Genomic DNA, 25662 nt, shown 5'->3' with positions numbered 1-25662 from the left:
CTTTGTCTGCTTCCCATTGAGGTCAATGGGAGGTCAGAGATGTAATCACCCGAAGCTAGGTTATGTCGCTTCTTTTTCCCGCGAGTCGGTTTTTCCGCTCGTGGGAAAAAAACGCCTCCGCCCGCCATTGAAATCAATGGGAGGCATTTTCGGCCATTTATTGGCGCATTTTCCGACGCGGTTTCCGTGTCAAAAAACATGTAAAGAAACTCAGTGTGAACTGACCCTAAATGTGTCCCTTGAAGTCAGGAAAATACATGTCTAAGGCAACAGTGCACACTTTGCCTCATTGATAGTTGAACCATGCTAATGTTCCGGAACTATGGAAGCATGGGCATTGCAGCTCCCTCTCCGCTTCTGCATGTTTTGTTTTTTTCATGTGGTATGGTTCGGTTCAGGTCGCAGAAATGTCAGTGGACCATAGTCACCTTTGCTATAGTTACTAAACATTATCATGACCTGTTTGCCCAACCATCTTATGACTTTGGGTTTAAAGAGGACCTGTCACCTTTCCTGTCATGTCTGTTTCAGTAAACACTTCTATTCCCAATGAATTAACAATTCTGGAACATCTTTTCTAAGAACTATGTTATGCTGTTCCTCTGTTATTCTTCCTAGAAATGTAGAATAAATTGACAACTGGGCGTTACCAGTTGGGGATGTGTACCTACACAGACTGACAATGACCAATTCGTACTGTCACAGTGAGACTGATCTAAGTTCTAAAAAAAATATGTTCCAGAATTGCTATTTCATGGGCAATACAAGTATTTACTAAAATAGACATGTCAGGAGAGGCGAAAGCCTCTTCAAAATGGCTTAGACATATAGCTCAAAGTCAGTGCAAGAAAAATAACGGAAAATATTTATAAAAGTTACTAAAGGTTTTTTTATAAAGATTTTAACTTAGACATGGAGCGCAAAAGTGGATATATGTAAATAGATCTGTGAACATTGACTTATAATAATTCTAGCTCAATTATTTTTAGTTATAGTACAACAAAGTATTAAATTAAAATATGAGGAAAATCTCTACTGAATTCTTTCCAAAAGGCAGTTTTCTGCTTAAGGAGAAGTAACAATCGGTATTTTATTAGGTCCTTTAACAGATCATTTAGGCTGTGCAGTAGGTGCTAATAAAGCACTCATGAAAAAAAACACTGATCATCAATTAAAAGAAGTTTCCTTTTAGTCATCTTAACTGAAGAATATCTATCTCGCCAGGAAGTATCTGAAAATTTGATATTCGTCAATCAATAAACCAATTTGGCCAATTAATTCCATGGTATTTTAATTTGTGTTGAAAAGGCGTCATGGCTGTAAAGATCTGATGTGCACAGCATATGCATTCGTGCCTGAGTTTTTATTAAGGTAATGCTCCCTAATAAAAATGTTGCATCCCATATTGATAACAAATAGAAACATTTAAAAGAAGGTGTATGTTGGTGGATAAACTCTTCAAAGGGCTTTCATGTCTTAACAAACCCTTGTCAACTTATATAATACTCTATGTGATGCAGAATGAGGTATTAGAAATGAACCCCTAATAACCTGCTTATAATCCAGCTATAAATGTAAAAGTAAAAACTCTTTATATCTGCTACCTACTATGGGTCACAACTTAAAGCAACGTTATCTCTTGACTTCTGATTTTGGTGAATCCGAGCATAATAAAAGCACATGAAAGCAGTAAAACCCTGTAAACAATATTAATTTAAGTGGATGACTCAAGCAAAATGTATACCATAGCTCCATGTTGGATAGGCCAGTGCATATAGAATTTCTATTATAACAATTCCCAATGTACAGTGCCTTACGAAAGTATTCACCCCCTTGATATATTTCCCTGTTTTGTTGCATTACAAACTGAAACGAAAATGGATTTTAAACTTAATTTTTGCAATGGACCTGACAACATAGTCTAAGTTGTTTCAGTGAAATAAAAAAAAAAAGATACATTGTTTATAAATAAATAAAAACTGAAAAGTGGTGAGTGGCTATGTAATCCCCCCTCTGCTATGAAACCCCTAAATAAGCTCTGGTCAAACCACTTAACTTCAGTAGTCACATAATTAGTTGAATAAGCTCCCACCCCTTGTGTGCAATCAAAGTGTTACATGATCTGTCACATGATGTCATTATAAAGACAACGGTTCTCAAAAGGTCCCACTAAGGGCCCATGAACTCGACCGCAGATTTTATCCGTAATTGCGGTCCGCAATTACAGACCCATTCATTTCTATGGCCGACTGACACGTTCCCGTATATTTACGGGAAGGTGTGCGGGCTGTATAAAGCTTCCGTAAAAAATATGACGTCCTATTTTTTTTTTTACGGACCGTGCTCCCATACTTTACGAATGTCCGCGGCTGGTTGTAGCTGTAATCAAGGACCCGGATTATGGCTACGGCCATGTGCAGGGGGCCTAAGAAAGCAACATGAAGATCAAGGAGCTCTCCAAACAGGTGAGAGACAAAGTTATGGAGAAGTATAGGTCAGGGTCGGGTTATCCAAATTTTTCCAAAACTTTGAACATCGCACGGAGCACCATTAACTCCATTATAACAAAATGGAAAGAATATGGCACAACTCTAAACCTGACAATACCACACACCAAAACTCACAGACTGGGTAAGGCGGGCATTTATCAGAGATCCAACAAAGGCACCAACGCTAACACTGAAGGAGCTCCAAAGATGCACAGCGGAGATGGAAGAATCAGTCCACTGGAAAACTAGTCAGGATTGAAGGAACGATGGATTGCAGTAAATACAAGCCAATTCTTGAGGAATAACTTGTTTCTCGGTCAGAGGTTCATCTTCCAGCAGGACAATGACCCTAAACATACTACTAAATCTACACTGAAGGGGTTTAAAGGGGAAAGATTTGAATGTCTTGGAAAAGCCTAGTCAAAGCCCAGATTTCAATCCAATTGAGAATCTGTGGCATGACTTAACTCCTTCCCGACCGCCCACCGTCTTGACGTCAGGCGGTGCAGGTCCCCAGTTTACGACGACGTCTTTTGGCGTCGCTACAAATGAGGTTGATGAGTGCTCGTGTGAGTGCTCATCCTCTAAGTAGGAGCAGCCTCCTGAACACAGCTGGGGTTGGAAAACAGTCGTACCCCAGCTGTTTAACACTTTGATCGCCGCGGTCCGTGACTGCGGCACGATCAAAGGAAATTCTCCTCTCTGATCGCATCACCGGGATTCTGGTGATGCGATCAAACACCGGGGAATCGTTCTGCAGTCAGCCCTGGGACCTACAAAGGACCCCAGGGCTGTCTGTTCCGTTTGCCTGCTGTTCGGGCACACTATGTGCTGTCCCAACAGCAGCCTGTGTCATAGTGACACAGTATAATGTATTATCATACAGGAGTATGCTAATGCATAAGTAAAAAATAAAGTTAGAAATAAAGTTATCCCTTGATGGGATTAAAAAAATAAAATAAATTAACAAAAATAAATAAATAAAAAAAGTCCCAAAAAAAGTCATAATTTTGCATAAAATATAATTTTATTATTTTATTTCCCCCACATTACTTAAAAACAAAAAACCTACAGATATTAGGTATCTACATGACCGTAATAACCTGGCAAATTAATTTAACAGATTATTTAGCGTGAAACGTGAGCGGGATAACAAATAAACAAGAAAAACAATGCCGAGAATCACTTTTTCCTATATTCAAGCTCACGCCGAAAAAAATACTATTTCTCTCGCATAAAACAAGGCCTCATAGAGCCACGTCAATGAAAAAATAAAAAAAGTTATGGCTGCTGAAAGGCAGAGAGGCAAAAACAGAAAAATTTAGCTGGTCATAAAGGTCTTTTCAGGCCTGGTCATTAAGGGGTTAAAGACTTCTGTAAACCAACACAACCCATCTATCCTGAAGGAGTTAGAGCAGTTTTGTTTTAAAGAGGCTCTGTCACCACATTATAAGTGGCCTGTATTGTACATGATGTGATCGGTGCTGTAATGTAGATTACAGCTTTGTTTTTATTTAGAAAAACAATCATTTTTGACGGCGTTATGACCTATTTTAGCTTTATGCTAATGAGTTTCTTAATGAACAACTGGGCGTGTTTTACTATATGGCCAAGTGGGCGTTGTGGAGAGAAGTGTATGACGCTGACCAATCAGCGACCAATCAGCGTCATACACTTCTCTCCATTCATTTATACAGCACATAGCTGTATAAACACATAAACACAAACACACTAACGTTACTGCAGTGTCCTGACAATGAATATACATTACCTCCAGCCGAGACGTGATGTGTATTCAGAATCCTGACACTTAATAAAATCCCGACACTACAGCACAGCAAGCGTAATCTTGTTTGAAATGAAAGTTTACAGCGTAATCTCGCGAGATTACGCTTCCTGTGTTGTAGTGTCGGGATTGTATTGCCAAATTGACAGGATTCCGAATACACATCACGTCCTGGCTGGAGGTAATGTATATTTACTGTCAGGACCCTTGAGTAACGTTATAGTGTGTTTATGTGGCTTCACATATTGATCTAGCTATATCGCTATGTGCCGTGTAAATGAATGGAGAGAAGTGTATGACGCTGATTGGTCACTGATTGGTTAGCCTCATACACTCCTCTGTACAATGCCCACTTGGCCAAAAAGTAAAACACGCCCAGTTGTCCATTAAGAAACTCATTAGCATAAAGCTAATATAGGTCATAACTCCGTAAAAAATGATCGTTTTTCTAAATAAAAAACACTGCTGTGATCTACATTACAGCGCCGATCACATTATGTACAATATAGGCCACTCATAATGTGGTGACAGAGCCTCTTTAAGCTAATACAGACATACCCAAAAAGACTTGCATCTGAAATTGCAGCAAAAGGTGGCACCATAGTCTTGACTTTCAGGGGTGAATACTTATGCACATTAAAGTTTTCTGGGTTTTGTGCGAATTATGGTTTGTGTCACAGGTAAAAACTATTTTGCACCTTTAAAGTGGAAGACATGTTGTGTAAATCAAATGGTGCGAAACCCCCAAAATACATTTTAATTCAAGGTTGTAATGCAACAAAAAAAACAGTAGAAAAAAAACAAGGGGATAATACTTCCGCAAGGCAATATACTATACCTAAAATCTAAGCACAATAAATTCTGATTTGAAGAATTAACTCACCAAGTCACCATTTCTCCTCAGACTTAGCATAAAGATGGTCTTAAGCAGTGGAAGTGTTAAATGGCTTTTCCAGGAATATAGGTATGGGAATGGAAGCGGGCTGCTGAGAACTGCAATCCCAGGCACAGCCGCTATGGAAGTGTAGGATGCTGGGCCTGATAAACTATGTAGAGACCGCGATGTGCGTCACCACAGCTCCTTCAGACAGCTGATCGGTGGGGATGCCGGGAGTCGGATATCCACGGACTTCATACTGGTGACCTATCCTACGTATAGGCCATCAATAAAAAAAAGCCCCAGAGAACACCTTTAACTTTATATTTACTGCAATACATTTTTCTTAACATTTTTTTTACCAGGAGTCCATTCACAACAACTAGTGGCCACATGTAAACAATGAACCTGTGATTTATGTGTCGTGCATTGTGACGTACCATCAGCAGATACATTATTTATATGTGGCCACATTGGCCAATTGATTTCTGGGGGGGAAAAAAGCTGAACAATAGCAGGGAACCTGCACTCATTCTAATGAATTTCTGTGAAAATACTTTGAATGGAAAAGAAAAATCTCTTACTCTTGTGTATGAACAGGATGGAAAAACCTTGTTATTTTGGAAAAATGATGGTACATTGAGCATGATTAAGTGGCCAGCGGATGGACAGTAGTATCTATTAGGTCAAACATAATGATAAACCAAGAGGACATAATGTATTAGGTGATTAATGACAAAAATAAACATTTAGAGAATTCATCATAAATGTACCTTTTATTTTTGTCTTCTATTTGAAGAATGAAAATGACATCATCTGATATTTGAAACTTTGTTCCACTTTCTCCCCACTTTAACTTCAGACTCTGGGGTCCGGCGGCTGCACATTCGAGCCGAGGAGGCAATGGAGGAAGAGGGTTTGTCTTTACATTAATGGCTTCGCTGAACGGCCCAGCCCCAATTTCATTCACTGCTTGAATTCGTATTCTAGAAAAGAGAAAGAAATACAATATAAATAAAGGCAGCATATTATGGCGTTCAACTTATTTTTATGGCATTTTGTTTGGTCTTTGTAACCAACTAAGAAAACATCACCACTAAAATGTCACTTTGGCCCAATGTGATCAATGCAGCCATTACTGACATGTTAGATAACCCAAAGAAAAAGGAGGTGAAGCAGCACAGGTCCCGATAACTGGGGCGGTGTCACGCGGTCGTATCAGACAAACCATATTTCATCCAATGCAATCGTCAAAGTAATGTTTGGACAGCAGCACACGTGTTCCTGCTGTCCAACCATTACTTTGAAGATGTGTTGGGTAATGGGACAATTCAAGCAGCTATAAAATTGTAGACAATTTTACTTTATCTAGTAGAAATTTAGTAATTGTGCAAATACGTCTCAATGCCTGTATAATCTATGCAAAAAAACTTTAATTCAAAGCATCTAAATCAAGGGTGCACAACCTTTTCTTTTGGTCTGTCATATTGTGATACTTCAAGGCGCCGCAATAAAACTTATGACTGCACTATTAGCGCTTTAAGCAGCTTATTATTATTATTATATTATTTAATAACACCATTTTGGGGAACACAGTTTAGCGTTGAACTTTTATAATTTTAAATCTAGTGCGCCATCTAAAAGATGAAACAGCCGAGATCGGAGTTAACCCTAATCTCAGCCGTTGCCGTGGGAGGCCAGCTGACGATCACAGCTTTTTTTTGTCTTCTTCGTTACAATCAGGCAGATTAATCAACTGGAATGTCGGAGAGGTGCCAGAACCTCGTGGTAAACCTAATGTTCTGCACAGAGAGCCGAATTCCAACGAGCCTGATGTAGGGTTAAACACCCGAAACGTTGCTATAAACGCTACAGTTCTTTGAAGTTTTGACATGGTAACGTATAGAGTGACATGGATAAAAAATGAGTAATTAAAAATTACTAATATCGCCTGCAATATGGAGTGTTGACCTCTCCCTTTGCCCTATAAAGATTTTTGTCTGCGTCATCACAATGCCATAAATTTAAGGCGGTGATCCTTAACAGCAGGCTTCCTTCTACGTAAATATACGGTGTAATCCCAATCTGTTAATGAGGGGCACGCTGTTGCCATTAATATTGAGGGACACACTGCTTGCACTATTAATAATAGGGGTGTACTCTTCTGGCACAACGGCGGGTCCCCTGCTGCCAATATTTATCTTGGGAGGGCCAGCACTCATAATATAATGTATTTTAAGCCCTTCCCCTGCCGGCCATTCTACCTACTATATAATATTGAACGCTTTCCTACACTGCTCATTGGTTAATACAGGCGCCTGTCATATAGTCACAAGCTATATCTGTTTGACAGGTTCCTTTTCGTAACCAATGAGCATTTTCCTTTTCTACAGAGTAAGGCCCCATGCACACGACCGTGGCCGTAATCGCGGCCCACGATTTCCGGCACGGCAGTCTGATGACGTCCGCCAGCATTTTCGGCTGTGCTACCATACAAAGAATGGGAGCACGGCCTTTGTATGGGAGCACGGCCCGTAAAACACGAAAAAACGGACATGCTCCATTAATCCCGGCACAGTCCTACGGCACGGAAACTCATCCGTAGCGATACAGAAAGGTGTCTGCGGTCAATGGAACTGAAAAGGTCCGTAAAACCGTTTTACGGTCGTGTGCATGGGGCCTTAAGCAATTACTGGTTAATGCAGGCTCCTATCAGACAGATATAGGTCTATATTACAGGGGGAAACACGCTCGTTGGTTACCGAACTCGGTCTAAGTTAGGGAAATTGTTCATTGGTTATTTTATGGCGCCTGTCCCACAGACGTATACTGTAACCGTGTATTAACCAATAAGTGCTTTGCTTCACTGAAGGCCCGCAGAGACCGCTCTCTGTGATTTCCATACAAAAACACAACTGATCACACTGGCATGCGGCCCATGAGTTGTGCATCCCGGTTCTAAATACTATGGTAAATCAATGTAGCACATAAACAATGTTACAGTTCCCAAGACAAGAATTATATAAACTGTTTAGATGGCGTTCAGTGTGAACGCCAATATTTTAGCATAATACGGTTTCAACAAGATGAAAAAATATTGAGTCCACATGCAAGTCACGATATTTCACTGTTAATTCCCTCAAATTCTGATGCGAGAAAATAATTTTCTTCACTAAACGGTTGCAGAGAAGTGTACAGAACTATTCAAACAATTATTTTATGAGAATGGAAACCTTGTCATATTAGAGAGATTTACAACACATATGATGGCAGTCATTATTACATTTCATACTATAAACTAGTTACAAGTTACAGATGTAGCTACCTATGAAGCTACCCAACAATACCATTGCTAGAGGTCTCTACTCTCTACATTTTATTATGACCTAAGGAGTAGGTAGAAACATTTTTTAAAACATTTTTGAAAGTTAGCAATATAATATTTAATGTAGTAAAGTCAAACGGTCAGTCCTATTCTTTATTTTGTTTGTATACAGGTATTATGCCTTGTAGATTTAAAGTGGAGGAGTCCTTATAGCAACCAATCACATTCTAGCTCTTATTTTTCATATACGCTTTTTTAAATAAAAGGTTTACTTCCATTGGAGGAAAATGGCTGTATGTGAAAGACTGTAGCTAATAGTGGCTCAATCAAGCCCCTCTACCTCTAATGAAAAGTGCTGCTGTGAAGGTGATCTGCAGCCCTAAGGAGTAGGTAGAAAAATATGCTGATCTGGACAGAACATTTACCAGGCAGCCGTTGTCAGATGTTCCCATCTAGGTTTAAAAGTGCATCTCCAGGATCTCACCTTATAGGAGCTTATCGGTCTCAGTATATTTTTGGCAGTTACCTAATAATTTAGTTTTTTGTTTTTTTACAGGTAGCTTATGTATTGGTTAAAAATCGTTTCATCATTGCTGAAATGGAAATCAGAACTCACAATTTATGGTGACCTTGGTTAAAAACCACAGCCAATCTGAACTGGCAGAGTTGCGGTGCAAAGCAAGGGGGAAAGACAACATTGGTGACTTTTGCACTACACTCACTATAGACAACACACCGAAGCTGCAGTCACACAACACACCTGCACTCACTTATGACAGTTGTACTCAAATGGATCACAAAAATAAACACTGAAGAATTTGGGGTACCATTTGGTAGTTCCCGTACACAAAAGTTATCAAGATCCAAAATGTTATGCCCATGGATAGTTTTACATATATTTTAACTGGACAACTAGAAGAATCAATTCAAAATGATTCTGTAAGATCACGTACATGTGAGAAGACCACAATGGTAAAGTCTGTGATCTTCTAACACCACTGATATCCAGAACCAAAGGATTCCAGAGAGCACCCAAATCCCATTAGCACTGATCAGAGAATTCTCACTCATATCGGGCGTGGGGAGACGCTCCTGCATGCTTGGTGGTACCATATGGGGACGGAGAGAATAGTGTATGGTTAGAATTGGACCCGTGCAAGATACTCTCTGGGGGACATACTGTTGCCACAGCAATTATACCACCCAGCATGCAGGAATATCTCTCCATGAACGATGTCAGCTCGGGCAGGAGATCACACGTGGAGATAGACTTTAAAATTAACTTTATGTGTAGTGTGAAATGTTTAGACAGTGAATAGACATTCCACGGGATGTCTATTCACAATCCCTGCACTTCGTTACTCTGTCTGTGGTAGTTACAGCAGAGGAAGCATGATCTCGCGAGATCTCGCTATAAATGACAGGTTACAACGAGATCACGCTTCCTCTGCTGTAACTACCATAGAAACAGTAACGAAGTGTAGGGATTGTGAATAGACAACCCGTGGAATGTCTATTCACGGTCTAAACACTTCAGTATTGTTAATGTGTTAGTATAAGACAGCACATAAGGATCTAAAAGGATCCCAATGCGCTGCCTAAATGAATGGAGAGGAGTGCATGATGGTGATTGGTCAGCATCATACACTCCCCTGTACAACACCCACTTGGTCTAAAGTAAAAATACGCCCACTTGGGCATTAAGCAACTCATTAACATAAATCTAAAAACGCTAATAAAGTGGTGAAAAAGGTTGTTTTATTAAATAAAAAGCACTGCTGTCACCTACATTACAGCGCCGATCTCCTTATGTAGGAGATAGGGCACTTATAATGTGGTGACAGAGCCTCTTTAAGTGTTCTAATACCCTGGTTTTAAGCTTGCGGCTTGTGCAGCCTATGTATTTCAGGTTACAAGCAATACACTTATACAATACACAATAATGTAAATTACTGCTTCACTATTGCAATTCATGTAATTTTTAATTGAAAAATTATTTGTATCCGTAGAATCTGAAAAAACTTTTTTTGGAATAGCATGGGAGCAAATTTTGCATGGATGTACACCACATTTAAAAAAACCTTTTTGTTCCAGCCAGGTTGTTTTGTGCTTATCTGAGCGCAACATGGAGGGGGACAGAAAACTGCCCAAGGATGGAGCTTTTCGGGCTACTACTCTGCACCCGTCTTTAAGAACACGTGGTCTTCCATAAGGATTGGTAAATATTTAACAATAATGTCTCTTATTTGTGTGAATTGATTACTGTGTTGTAATATTAGAGTTGGTTTGTGTTGGATATTGTGGGATGTCAATTTAGTGTCCTCACACAAGCCATGACTAAGGACGCTGTGGCCGTCTGAAACGCGTAGGCAGCATGAATATTTTCTTACCTACTGGACATTTGATCTCTTTTTAACTTTTTCTACAATAAAATTGGAACCGAGTTTCCATTTTAAAAGTCTACTCTTCAAAAATTATTGTGCGCTGAACCCTTCCTTGTATTCCTGTTCGTAATACAAAGCAGTTTGAGTGTAAGATTAGATATACACTTTGCTCAGCATATATGGCAGTCATAAATGACCCTAATAGTGTCTCAGAGACTTAACACGATTTATTGCCATTTTTCAGCTGGAACATTCTTCTCATATTCCCAGTGTCGCTTCTAAACATAAACTGCTGGAGATCAGTTAGTTAATGCTAAAACCCTGCAAAAGTCTGAACTCTAAAATATGGCCTAAATACATGAAAAATACTACTCCTGACCTAATAATATAAACACGGCAATGAGAATTCTATTTGCAGTCTGGCCAGTGCTCCTAGACAAGAAAAATATCTCACCAGTGAATTAATCATCTACAAGATGACATGAGAATGAATTGATATGATCATTCCCAGATAATTAACCCATTAACTGATTTTATACTTCCCCCAAGAGGACTACGGAACATACAAGACAACCAACTTTTATATTATGCGATACCGGTTTCATCTACAACATCGATACCAAACATGAACTCACAGAAGGCTTTTGTGTAAGGGTAAGGCCACATGCAGCGTAAATACTGCGAAAATTCTGACTGGAATTTCCATGCAGAAATTCTGCAGCATTTTTGCAACAAAAATTCACTTTTTCTGTACTGAAAATCCTGTCTCTGCAGTATTAATGCTACATTTGGCCTTACCCGAAATGTAAGAACTTCCAGTTAGCCAGCGAGTAAAACCCTGCAAAGCCCCCAAATCAATGCTGTCAAAAAAAGTTGGCGATAAGTTGGACAGTCTGACCCTTTATTTGACAAGCGTTACAATATTTTTTGCTCCTAGGGGTTTTAGACAATGTTATACCATTGCATGTATTTTTCCTTGCACGGCTGTGGAGATCATATCGTTTACCATTAGCGACTGAGAATGACAAGTGTTCAGACTAAAGGATAATTTGTTCTTTGCTGGGACTATTCATTTTTGTAACGTACATGTGATGATTATTAACAATTGATTTCTCTTAAACTGCACGTGGGATTCAGAGGCATACCTCACCTCTTTTGTATCCACCTGGACTCTATTTCAACATGCTTTGTATTCACGATATTACTACTTCAATTCAATGTGTTGAGCTTATTGCTCTTTCCTCATTAGGTGGCAGCTTTCAAAGCACAAACACGCAAACGAATGTTAAAACGCTACTGTAATATGTACTTAATCGACTTCACAGCAGAACTTTTCATTAGTGGTAGAGGGGGTTGGTTGAGCCCCTATTATCTACAGTCTTTCCCAGACAGCCATATCCCTCCAATGGAAGTACCGTACACCTTTTATTTAAAAAAGTGTATCTGAAAAATAGCTAGAATGTGATTGGTTGCTATAAGGACTCCTCCACTTTAAATCTTCAAGGCATAATGCCTGTATACAAACCAAATAAAATATAGAACAGGACTACGTGAAATATTATATTGCTAACTCTCATAAATGTTTTGGTCGCCTGTTGTCTGAAACATAGTAACAGCTTTTAACAAACACAAAACTCAGGAGTGCAAAGAGATGTCGATTTAAACAAATGTTCTCATTATGTACTTCAAACTCTATAGTCAGCCGAATGAAACAATTTTGAGAAGGTACAAAATACAAGATCGTAATTGGACAACCAATCAGTCCTTTACAAATGCGTTATTCACGCAACCGAGCAAGAACATATTGGCTTTTGTCCACTTATAACAGTTCATTGAAAACAAAGCTATTATAGTCGATCACTGTTACATAAGAAAATCACACAGCAGTGTAAAGAATAATGTAATTGAGGGGGTCTGTGTCTAGAGATATTCTGTGACATTTTATCATTGACATTGTGTCTAGATTATTTTTGGGGACTTCAGGAGCAAACTGTCCTTGTTAACCGGAGGATTCATATTTAGCTGTGCCGCATAGCTAGGTTTGCTGCGTGTATTCCATACATCTCAATTTTTAGCTATACAAAGCATATCTTTAAAGGGTGAAGAAAAAGTTTAGAAAACATGGAAGTTACTACAGTGCCCATCATGTTGTGCACTGCCAGACAACAGAAAGTTACACTTGGGTTGGCCATACTTCATATTACAGGTTGTACTTCTTCATATCCCCATTTCACTAAAATAAACACGCAAACAATGCAAAGCGAATATCAACCCTTTAACACCATATTTTTACGGCTAAAGTTCTGTGCGGATGAATTTCTTAGAATTTGTTAATAGTGATTGGAGTTTCCTGGCTGGTGTAGTTTTCATTTAGTGTCGCATGGACAGCCGAAGATTCAACAAATGTATGTGCCGAGAAGCGATGTATGTGCCTGTTAACAAATTTGTTGCATCTTACAGCTGTTTTTTTTTTTATCAAGACTACACTCTTTTGTAAAATAATTTTATTTTTACCTTATTTTGTATTTTTCTTTTAATCCCACTCTAGGACTTAAACATCTAATCTTCTGATCGCTCATATAATACATATTTGTCTGTGCCTAATTGTCTCCTGTGTATTGGAGACCTAGGCGACATTGTTAGGACCCCGGCTATCATAGCAACCCATCGGCACCCGACCGACAGGTTGACAGAGGGAGACCCCTCCCTTTAACCACTTAGATGTCGCAGTCAGGATTGAGAACTCCGATCCCAGCCTCTAGAGCGGAGTGTCGGCTGTATTTTACAGCCGACACCTACAAACAACGGCGCCGGCTCAGCTTCTGAGCCCGGGCCAACACAGTGCCATAACAGTACGGTAGCTTGCATTAACTAACTGTGAGCCGCAACTTACTAATGCAGTGAAGGGCGGGAAGGAGTTAAGAAATTAATCCGTACCAAATTTTGGACATTAAAAACAACATGGTATAAACAGGTAGGACATTAAAGAGGTTTTCCAGCCAGTGAAAATTGATTGCCTATCCTCAGGATAGGCCATCAATAGCCGATAGGTCGGGTTCCGACTCCCGGGACCCCGAAGATCAGCTGTTTTGAAGGGGGGTGCAGCGCTCGTACGACATTCATTTAGTGGCGATTCACAGGTATTGCAGCTTTTTTTCCCCCATTCACTTCAAGCTCTCATGTGGGAACTGGAGCAGCCAGGCTATATTTCACTCTTCACTTCACTCGCGCATGAATGAGTCTTGGGTGCCCATAACCCTGTCGCCAATTCAGGTATTTGTAAATTACAATTTCAGTAATTTATGAAAATTCTACCCATCATAAACCCTGCAGGATTATAAAATTTATTGTTGGAGTATAGGGGTTGAGGTTGACTTGCCACTTATTTTTGCTAGGCTCCTTAATCTGTCAAAAAATAATGCTTTATTTTGCTTGCTTCATTTATTGCAATGCATAAACTGGTAGATTTATCCTTTCAGTATTCTGGGACAGAATTAGGTTACTATCCCTGTAATGTCGGCAATTTGCTGTTGTCAGGACTGGAAATTGTTTTGATTCCAGGCAAAAATGCTTTTTAAAATTATTAGACTAGAAGTTTCCCTTTAAAGGAAAATTTTTAAGGTGACCCTCTTTGCACAAACTGAAAATACAGTTTTCGCCTATAGTAGAGGCACTCAAACTACCTTCAAAGTTGTACTTACCTGGTCTCCATCGATCTGAAGATCCATGGGTGTCTACTTGCAGGCGACCACTTCACTTAGGTCTCGTGCATGCAGAGAGTTACATTGCGTACAGGTTCCTGGGCTGGTAATGACAACAATTGCCCTGGGACATGTATGTCACCGGGATATTGGAGTGGATAATAAGATCCCCATGGATCTACAGATACACTTTTCAGCATGGTCACTTTAAATATTTGTGTGATCAGTTTAAATATTTTTTTTATTACCTAGGAACAATAGTAGTTCTCTTTTTCAGAAAACATTAAGTGTATCATATTTTAAACCAATTCACTGCGTATCCAACAGTGAAAATAGGATATTAGATACGTTGTACATTTACTTGACAGATGGCTCTGGGAAGAGATTAAATATTCTTCCCTAGGAAGGGCATGGTGTGCTTTGTTCACACTATTGCCTAACACAAGCAGTGTCATTTCCATAGTATGAGTTAGCGTTGCAGTAGACATTTACTTTATCACCACGATAGCAATCTTCCCATATAGTCCTGAGATCACTGCAGCAATCTTCAGGGTTACAGGACAGATGGTTTTTCATTCATCCTGGAGACAACCAGACTCCAGGAGTAAACGGTGTAATTTAATCTGGTCCCTGATTAAGAATTAACATTGACGGCAAATGAATGAAAAATAAAATAAAGATTGCAGATTACGTGGCTTCTTTCTTATATCTTGTTTTCAAACTGGAGAAACAAGATAACCTATGGTAAATGGGAGAAATAATGTGCATTAAGCAGGTGATTTTACAATGCAAATCTGATTTTCAGGCTGGATTCGCCTTTTCTTTTACCACGGTGGTCAGATTTACAAGTTTCTCCTTTGTTAGTACGGTGGTTTTGTTTTCCTTTCTTTTGTTTAAAAATCACAGCAAAGTCTAGATTTCTCAATTAAGAAAATTTCCTATAAATAGGTGGGGCGGTCTTTGGTTGACAGTAATAAAGTTAAAGGAGTTGTCTCTCTAAGACAACCCCTTCTCATATGACCTCTTAGGGTAGATGGGCTTCATAGATAGTCCCTCGCTCAGAACCCCCCTTTTTGAGCCAGAGCGGATCTGGTCGTCCATATATCACATGGACAACCATTAATTTGAATAGCCTCCCTATAATACTACATTGTCCCTGCAAGATCCCCTAACAATAAAAATTGATAGTTGTCGGAACCATTGGCGAAAGCTAGCATTACACAGCAAGACCCATGTTCTAACAATTATCTGAATTATTGTCTCAATCATATATTTACATGCAAAAAAACACAAATTGAGAAAAAAAAATGGAAAGTTTAATCAGCATTGCTGCTCCATGAAAGGCATCATTAAAGTGTATCAAACTTGCCAAACACTGCCAGAAGTATGTCCACTACACAACCTTTTTAAAGGTAAAGTCCAGAAAAACTTGATGCCAAGATGACTAGTGCTCGCCCAACCCCTGTTGTTACTTAAGGGGGAACCATAGCGCCATACATTGCTCGAAAGCTATTGAGAAAAACTTCTCTGTAGACTGTATGATAACATAGTGAGTGGTTATTTCTTATGTTATGTGGGTTATTATCTGGTCAATGTAATGCTTAGTCAAGACTTAGGACTAGTATTACAATAATCGGCTAAGTTTAAACATGATATTTCTCCTTATCAGACTAACCTTCCAATAGTTCATCTGATGTTGATATATTGATGGATGGCAATCATTAACTAAGAGCGGGGAATTTATGAAGCCTTCTATGCCAGTTTTCATAAAGGCAAAAAGTCTCATATTGCGTTAAATCTTCCTTTTTTTTTTTTTACACATCTTTCGCGACTTATCCAAAAATCGTCCGGGGCTTAGTGGGAGGGGCCAACCTGACCTGATAAATTTGCTATAATTTATGACAGAAAACTGGTGTCAATTATAGCACAAATCTACTCCAGCTCATAGCTGAAGTAGATTTGATTTTCTGGCGCGAATATGGCCAGAGATGCGCCAAATTTATTGAGACGTGCGCCTCTTAATCTAAAGAAAGTTGGAGCGAGATTAATTAAGACTGGTGTATTTAACGCCAGTATCGATAAAATGCCCCCAGAGTGTCTTATCCTTAATCATCATCATTTACAGTTGATCGTTACAGAAAAAAAAACTAGCACGTCAAATGAAGCCTTCTTCCCCTTCTTAAAGGATGTTATTATGTTACCCATTTCCAAAAAGACTGTGATTGGTATTTTTTAGTCAGGAGGCACAACCTACACCATCACATCTTAATATGTTACAATGTCATGGTAGCTCTTAAAGAAGACTTAACAATGAATATTTTTTTGTACTGCAAGTGTCAACACGAAGCAGCATGAGAAATTAAAAAAAAAATATGACCAAGTGTAGAATATCATCTTCTGTAGACTTCATTAAGCATTTATTCAGGATATAATAAATATTGGCTGCAACCTCATCCACTTTTGATATGCTTAATATTCTCAATTTCTTATCCTTTAAAAAGCAGAAATTAAATGCCACGTACTGGTAGGTTGCTTCTGGCTGCAGATTCTCAATGACGTAACTCGTCACATTCTCTACTGAGATGGTATGGTCTCCCAAGTCTATGTGGTACGCAATGATTTCTGATCCATTGCAGCATGGTTCCTCCCAGCTTAGTAGTAGGCACACTGATGAAATTATTGTATATGATTCTAGATTGGCTTCATCTATCACATAAAGGTTAGGCACGGTGCCTGGAACAGAAGCTGGTGTCCTGCAGCTCATTATATCACTTAGAGGTCCAACTCCAGATACATTTACTGCCTGTTAAAAGGAAATACAAAATGTGTGTTATGTATGAAATACACGTATCATAAATCATTGAATACACATGGAAACATATGTATAGAAAAATGTTGGTGGGATTTCCCAGATAATGGCAAATACGGGGAGATACCTTTTAAAAATGTATAACAATCCTGTGAATTATAGACACAATGGTAATTGACTTCAGGTTTATTAAATGATCACTAACTTTTCAACAAACTTTGCATAAATCAATAGTATATGCAAATATAAGAAACTTTGTAATATATCTTAAGAGAAAAATGCCTCTTTCTCCACTTATTACCCCCCCCCCCCTGTTTATTTACTCTAAATGTACTGCTTTTTCTATCTCCTTAAGACAAAACGGACTATCAGCTCATGGTTGGATAAGATTAAAGCTGTCCATAGAAGTGAAGGGAGGAAAGTGGAACACACAGGCACACACTGCTGCAGCTTCTGGTAGGTGTTAAATCTTACCCCAGTGTTGGATTCTCAGCTACACTACTCATAACTGCTGTATAATGTTCATTATGCTGCTGCAGCTTACATTTATGTAATAGATAGAGATAGGGGAGCAAAATACTTCTCTTCTATGTGTGCAGTGTATAGAAGGCATGATCACATTTAGGCTCCACCCACTAGTTCAGAGAAAGCTGAGAATTAGGGATCTGGCCTGCAAAGGGGAAAACTGCTTAAAAAAATAAATAAATGGCATATACAATCCCTATAATGGCCGGAAATAGTGTTATTTCTGATGTACAGACATATATTCTGAAAAGTTACCTGAAAGGTTAGTTTGTTTAAAGGGCTGCTCCTGGATTTTTAGATGAATATCCTATCCTACTCGAACCCCCGCCGATAGGAAAGGTCGTCAATATCACGAGGATAGGCCGTCAATATAAAAGTCCCGAAGAACCACTTTAAACTCTGCTAAGATACTTTAATGTTTTCTCTCATTCATGTTTTAAAACCTATACACTTTAGCCTGTCTTTAGGTCTTCCAAGAAGTACACGAGTAACTGAACTTTTCTTTCACCTTACACTTGGCTGTTGGCCGAATGCGGTCTTCGTTTTTGGAGTGAGAAGACAAATGTTGAAAATTTGCACGCAAATTTAGTGAAATTTTGGCATAATTTTAGATGTGAGTTTTTAACCTATGCAATATCCTTCAAAACCAAGAATAAACTAAAAATAAATGAGGGACATAGCTTTTAGGCGCCATAAAATTTTATCAACAATTTATTTAACTTGGATTTAAAATTGTGCAGGCAAATTGATTAATTTTATCTTCGTGGTTCCAGTTTATATTATTGGTAAGAGTAGAGAGCAGGGAAATCACTCAAATCCTGCAGTTTACATTACTACTTGATGAAAAGCAAAGTCAAGGAGGCACAAGGCTGTCTGCCACCAAAGCCTTTAAGATCTTCAGAGGGAATTGCTCTTTAATATTTAGATACTTGGCAATGGGCTTTATTAAAATAACTTACTTGGGGGGAGGGGGGGCTATCTACATGTTAATGTGTTGTAATTACTTTCATAGATCAAAGCTAAAACACAATGTATTTCAGAAATGTGTATGAACTCCTGAAGAGGATACCTTGTCTCCAGAAACACTTATGTGCCTTAGAAGGTATCCCGATGAGTCTTTAACTTTGTAGAACAGTAAGAGACACTGAACAGCTCACGGGCTGGTAAGTTTTGGCAGTCTAAAAGTAAATAAATCCTCTGCAGAAGAGTGACCTCTACCAGAGGTGCATGTCTTAATATGTTGCTTAGCACCTTAATCTTCTTTTACTAAACAAATTATAGTTTAAAGTAAATGTGTATACAATTTGCTTTCTGGTGCATCCTTGAAATAGAACCATACCTTTTTTTCTCAAAACATTTCAGTTACATTGTATTATTGACGTACTTACTAGTCTTAAGACAGCTTAGCCTTATAAAGTAAGAACTATTTTTGCTTTTTATTGTCTACGCTAATTCATAACGCATAAAGTTCTCTTTTACTTATAGAACAGACCAGAAAACTAAAAGCATGTGGACCCATTACAATCCAAAGTAATACGGCCCTTTTAGGGCCCGGGCCTTCAAAACAAGTGTTTCCCAACTTCAGTCCCCAAGTGCCCCATAACAGGTCAAGACTTAAGGATATCCCATTGAGTGAACACCTGTAGTAATTCCTGATGCACCGACAATTAATGGTTAGACCTTAGCAGTCCTATGGAAATCCTAAAAACGTGACCTGTTGGGGGGTACTTGAGGATCGGAAGTTGAGAAACACAGACTGCAAGCTTCATCAGGTTGTTTGCCCCCTTGTTCGCTTTGACATCCTTTTGGATTTCCATCATAGATCTTCTTGGTCAGTCTCTCCTGCTCTACCCTTTCCATGTGACTAACCCATTAGTATAATTATTTTAATATATGTAACATAGTTTTTATTCTATTTCTTAGTTGACCGATATGCAGGGTTGCCTTGTCTGATTAGACCAAAGATAGTGTAAAATCTTCCATTCCCATATAAATGATAAAGCTTCCTGTTATTTGGTCCTCATCCATGTATCCATACCATATGTGTCAACTTGAAGGACCTCTGTCTATAACTTATATTTACCTCTCATAATAACTTCTATTTACATCTCATAAGTCACAATGTATGATAATTCTAATCCCTAGTTCAGACTTGTGCCTCAGCCATTATACATTCATTGCAAGTGGCATTTTGGCGAACAATATCTTAAAAACAAAAAAAACAAAGGTTGTATAGCAGTTTAAATGTAAACCTGGAATGATGTGAAGTACTAATCCAAGACTCCCCTGACTGATGTGCACTATAGTCAACAGTGATCAGTCTTTTTTAAATTGACCGTTTCTCTTGTACATTTCTTACGAGCTGGTTGCTATAGCAAAAGGTGTTAATATAGTTTCAAGAGCTGATTCAAGGACGTGCACAGAGAGGTAAATATGGGTTTCACTTTGCTCTAGGCGCATCCTTTATCTAGACTGAAATCACAGAGCGCAATGAAACCTTACGTCATTTTCTGTCCGGTCATTGGTATTATTTGCCCTGTTTGAGATCGGTCTGGAGCACTGTCAGTTTTATTAGCTGGGAAACACATTCACTTTTGTGCGTACTCATTATCTTAAAATTAGCTGCATTATTCTTGTTATCTCAGATAGATTAGCATATTCTCATCTGAAATGGGTTATTAAATTACAGTAGAATCATTCTTTTCTCCGCTAAAGCAATAAGTGCTGTAAATGCCTTTTACTCACTTTGCAGGTCATTTGGTAAACATTGATGGAACACACACGTCTTCTAAATTGTTCCTAGGGCCAAGATTTCACCATGCTATTTGTCTAACAGACAGTCAGTACAACAGATCTCACGTAATACATATAAGGCGTGTTTCCTCTATCATTCTGCAAAAAAGTCTTAGGGCAACTAAAGACCAAAACAAAATTCTCCTACTGTAATTTAAAAGTTCTCAAGGATAAAGCACCATGCTGCTCTAGTGGACCCACAAAACCAATGTAGATCCAAATGGTGAATCAATAGAGATGAGGGAATCTAATTGGCCAACTTTGCGATCTGCAAATCAAGTTGTGAATCTGTAATTATTATAATATTAAATTTGTCTATCCGGACATTTAATTCAACAGCGTTGAAATTCTAAGTTGACTACGATTTGAAAGTTTTTCTTTCTCATCACTACTAGTGCTTTAAGTGAAGACTATGGCTACTGGCCAATAGGACTAGCATGACAAATGGGAAAGCACACAGTCTACAACTGTAGATATCTACATATATGTTGGGGAAGTCACCAGGCTGCTAATTCCCCTTCACAAAAAAAAAACAAAAAGCTAAAAAATATAATAAATATAAAATAAAATGCGATAAAATTAAGCGTTCACTGAGGGGTTGTACACCGCCCTATGTTAATTTTTATAGGAAAAACAAGAGAGAGACAGGTCCTCTCTCATATAGAGGATAATGAGGATTTATAAAGATTTCTCAACCACTAAACCTCACATTTATTAACATAACTATAGCAGTAATATTTATAAAAATGCATAATAAACAATAAGTGTGTGTATGTATATATATATGTATATCTATATCTTAGCGCCTGCGGTGTGCATCCGCATTTTCTTGTTACTGGTAATACATTAGTCACGGCAGATTAGCACCTGAATATCTATTTCATGTTTTAGGAGGAGCTGACCAACTCTTTTTGTTTGTAACTTTTACAGTTCAGTCATTATTCTAGACCTACTGGAACTAGATTTGATCTTCCTTATTAGAGCAGATCAATGCTCCTTATTCATGACGTAAATATAAATGAAGTAACTGCTTTTCAATGCTGTCACACAGAAATTAGAGATTTTAGACATCTATTTTAAGAAAATGAAAATTGGATTTTAAAGAGCGCTTGGTGGAGAAACATTACAAAGCAGCCCTGTAGGGTCTGAAGATGGTCATTTTGTGGTTCTTAACAAATGGAAAATGCAGAAAGCCCAATTTGGAACGAAAACAGCAATTTTGTTGTTACATTAATTTAACATTGGCTCAAATACACACAAATAACACAATTATGTTCACACCCATGGTGGAAAACCATTAAAGCATGATGTCATCTCTAACATTAGAAAGGCTTGAAAATTGGGACAGTAGGAGGAAAATACCCAAGAGAATGCCAAAGAGTGAGAACAAAAGATATGATTAGCCATACACAAAGATTAGACCACATTGAATGGGAAATCTTGCCAATGCCCAATGATTGTTTTCTTGTTTTTATAGATGGAGGGGCCAGATAGGTCAGGTTTTCCTTTGGTTTGTAACTGGCCATTCAATAGTTGTATATACAGCCAATGTTCATCATGACTTATAATGACACAAGACCTCAAGAGCACATGGTTCATCATGACCTCCCACTTCTGAATGCAACGACACCTCAGCTACAACGTGAAGTGTGTGGCCCATTGCTTATGCACTTCTACAAGACTTCAAGAGAATGTGATTCTTCTTGACCAATATCTTCTGCTTTGAATGTACAGTAAGCCCAACTACAATGTGAATTACGTATGCAGCAGTCCACGCAAAGAATTATCCAGTCTCAAGCTATCTACTACACGTGACATTAAGCCACAACTAGAGTTGGAAGGAAGTTGCACATATTCGGAAGTATTTTATATGATGAAAATACCGTATCATTATACATGCTACAAGAATTGAAAGACAAAGGTTTAAAGAGAAAAGACACCAAACCGCAACAATTTTTTATCTTTTTTGCAATTTTTGTGTTTACTTGTTGCAGAGGGGAAATACAACACATTATTTAGTCCAGACTATTGTCGCTTAGTAAGTAAAGGGGTGGTCTCAGCATGGACAATTATCACATATCCACAGAATAGGACCCCCATTAATAGCAAGAATGGGGGTCCCCTACCCGTCATTCTCATAGACGTGAATGGAGCGTCTATGGAGCGTAAGGTCCTCCTCACTGCGGTTGAGCAGTTAGGAGGAACAGGGGGTTCGGTACCCCCATTCCTGCAATTGGTGTGGGTCCCAGAAAGGCAGGGGCCCTAGCTACCAGAAAACCATCACCTATCTTGTGGATAGGTGATAACTGTCCATTCTGGGAATACCCCTTTAATAACGGCTATGTAATGGGGGTCTTACGAAAATATAATGGCTCTTTTCACTACACTATTAAAACAATCTAAGAGGTGTTGGACTAGTTGAGCTGTAAGAACTTGGATGGCATGACCATTTTCGGTGTCTTGCCAGTAGTGCCCTGCTGTGGTAATAATTAAATATGGTCTTGTTTCACCCCAAACACTAGCTATAACAGGGATACATATATTTCCGACATGTACTGTAATGCACTGCACTGGACAAGAAGCCTTTGTCACACATACCTGAAGCTGGCAGCAGTACTGTGTTGCTGGTGACAAATCAGACACCTGAAAACTAGTATCAGAGCCGCTGTATACTAATTCCAGGCTGTCCTCTTCCTTTCCCCATTGTAGTCTGTATCCGGAGATGTCTGCACCATTGCTCTCAGGACTCTGGAAAAAGAAAAAAGCAAAGCAATAATTGGTAATAATTCCAGACACTAAAGAGTTAAAATGAATGAAACGCTCATAACAGATGAGATGGCACAAAGTGCCCGTTAGGCGACATGCATCCAATAACCATTTGTTCTACCTGATACTATATAAACTGATAAACTCACAATAACTTATCAATGCCAAGTGCACGGAATTATCCATTGCTATGCTGTATACGACAAGCACATGTAGCATCGTCTACAGGAGAAAGAATTCACATTCCACCTTATGAAATCATCAGAGATGCAGACTTTTCAGCAGACTACTTAAGGCTTTGTAAGACAATATTTCTTAAAATTACTATGAATTAGAAAAAAAAAAAAAAGATTATAATTTGAGCTGGCAAAGGCAGAAGTCACCATGAAATCCAGCATTTTTTTTAAAGGGAAATGTAATTTAGCTTTTATATGTTACACACTGACAAGGATCATGATTCTTGAAATACCACTGACAGAAACATGGCAGTCCAGCTTCTCTTTCATATAACCTTTTATAATAGCGCCTACTGAATCCTAGGCAGTCACCTGCTGCACTAAACCAGAAGTACACCCAAGAAACAACTCACTCTCCCTATAAGAAAAGAAGAACGAAAAGCCTTCTTAATAAAACAGAATCCCATTTTAGGATAGTGAAAGGAGACTTGCACATTTTTCCTTTATAGGAATGGGACCTCCAATTTACCTCCGTAGAGCCATCGATTCCATACCTTGCACTGATAAAGATTAATAAGCCTGAAACCGCTGTATGAAAGTTTGGATAAATGGCTCTGTAGTTTATTGATCCATGTTACAACATTGTAATAAAGGCCTTATAAAGCGAGCGGAAAGGTCAGGACATGGGTGAATATTAAAGAATTTTTTGCATCTTTACACTAGATTTCTGACATTCTGTCTTGTTTAGTGTAGGCCCGGGCAATGTACAGTGGTGAATGACATATCATTACTGAGAATATCAGTAATTATTAATATAGACTGTGCGCAGTCCATAACGGAAAAGCACATATGGGCATCCTACAGATACCTTTTTTCAATTTCACGTGCCTTATGACAGTGGCACTTAAAGTTCTATGTGAATAATCATTGCAATATCACTCGAGAGATTTAGGAATCTGAGCTTCTGAATGGTCCTCATTCAAGATTATAAAAGTAATGAAAACATTATGAAAAATGTATTGGTTTGAGAAAAAGAGATACATTCTTATGCTCAGTGCAAATCTACAGAAATGATATAAATATCTACTCTTTCTATTTTTGAAAAAAGGACTTCCTGCACAAAGAGAGTGCCTTTACAGGTAGGGAGAAGGTAAGGGTATGTTCACACGCAACCTCAAAAATGTCTGAAAATACCGAGTGGTTTTCAAGCGAAAGCATCTCTTGATTTTCAGACGTTTTTGGAGCAACTCGCGTTTTTCGCTGCGTATTTTACGGCCGTTTTTGGAGTTGTTTTTCAATGGAGTAAATGAAAAACGGCTCCAAAAACGCCCCAAGAAATAACCTGCACTTCTTTTGCCGCAGTGTCTTTTTACGCGGCGTATTTTGAAAACGACGCGTAAAATTACGCCTCGTGAGAACAGAACACCGTAAATACCATTGAAAACAATGGGCAGATGTTTGGAGGCGTAATGGTGCCGTTTTCTTCAGGCGTAATTCGAGGCGTAAACGGCCCGAATTACGTCTGAAACCACTGCGTGTGAACATACCCTAAGAGTTTGCCTGTGCAGGGCCTTGAATACAGAAAACCCATCTCATCCTTTCTTACAATGTTTCAAAATTCCTCCATGAATGGTTATGCCGCATGCTGCAACACAAGGACATATTGGGTAAAAAAAAAACAGTAACAGAAAAATAATTTGCACGCCACTAATATTTCCTAAGTTGAGGATTATTGACAGTGACAAGTCACTATTTAGCATTGGACAGGACATTCCCAGCCTTCTTTCTGAGACTACTCAACACGGTTTAAGATTGTTGGGGGTCAGTTATTCCACTTTATGTTTCATAATGAAACTAGAACATTAATTACCAATAGTATTTCATAAGTAACAAATGAGTAAATAAAATACTGTCACTAGTTGTTCAAGCCATGAAGCACTTGGATGAGCGACTTCAGGGAACTTATTTTGACTGCATTTCAACAGCTCTCTCCATAGAGCGTGAGCAGCAATTATGTGACAACACTATAGA

General features: G+C 38.6%; 1 protein-coding gene across 4 annotated transcripts in view; it reads right to left on the bottom strand.

Annotated features, from left to right (window-relative positions):
• Positions 1-25662, bottom strand: part of FNDC3B (fibronectin type III domain containing 3B) — a 301656-nt gene that overhangs the window by 26453 nt on the left and 249541 nt on the right. For all 4 annotated transcript variants that reach the window (XM_075861617.1, XM_075861618.1, XM_075861619.1 and 1 more), the window contains 3 exons: positions 23288-23437; positions 17085-17365; positions 5926-6138 (listed from right to left, as the gene is read on the bottom strand). In XM_075861617.1, the coding sequence (XP_075717732.1) occupies positions 5926-6138; positions 17085-17365; positions 23288-23437 (644 nt within the window). The remainder of the gene's footprint in view (positions 1-5925; positions 6139-17084; positions 17366-23287; positions 23438-25662) is intronic.

The sequence above is a fragment of the Rhinoderma darwinii genome, chromosome 4 (assembly GCF_050947455.1).
Source record: "Rhinoderma darwinii isolate aRhiDar2 chromosome 4, aRhiDar2.hap1, whole genome shotgun sequence".
In the NCBI taxonomy this organism is placed as follows: Eukaryota; Metazoa; Chordata; class Amphibia; order Anura; family Rhinodermatidae; genus Rhinoderma; species Rhinoderma darwinii.
Note: the sequence above shows the minus strand (reverse complement) of the source record. Positions and strands in the feature narration are given on the sequence as shown.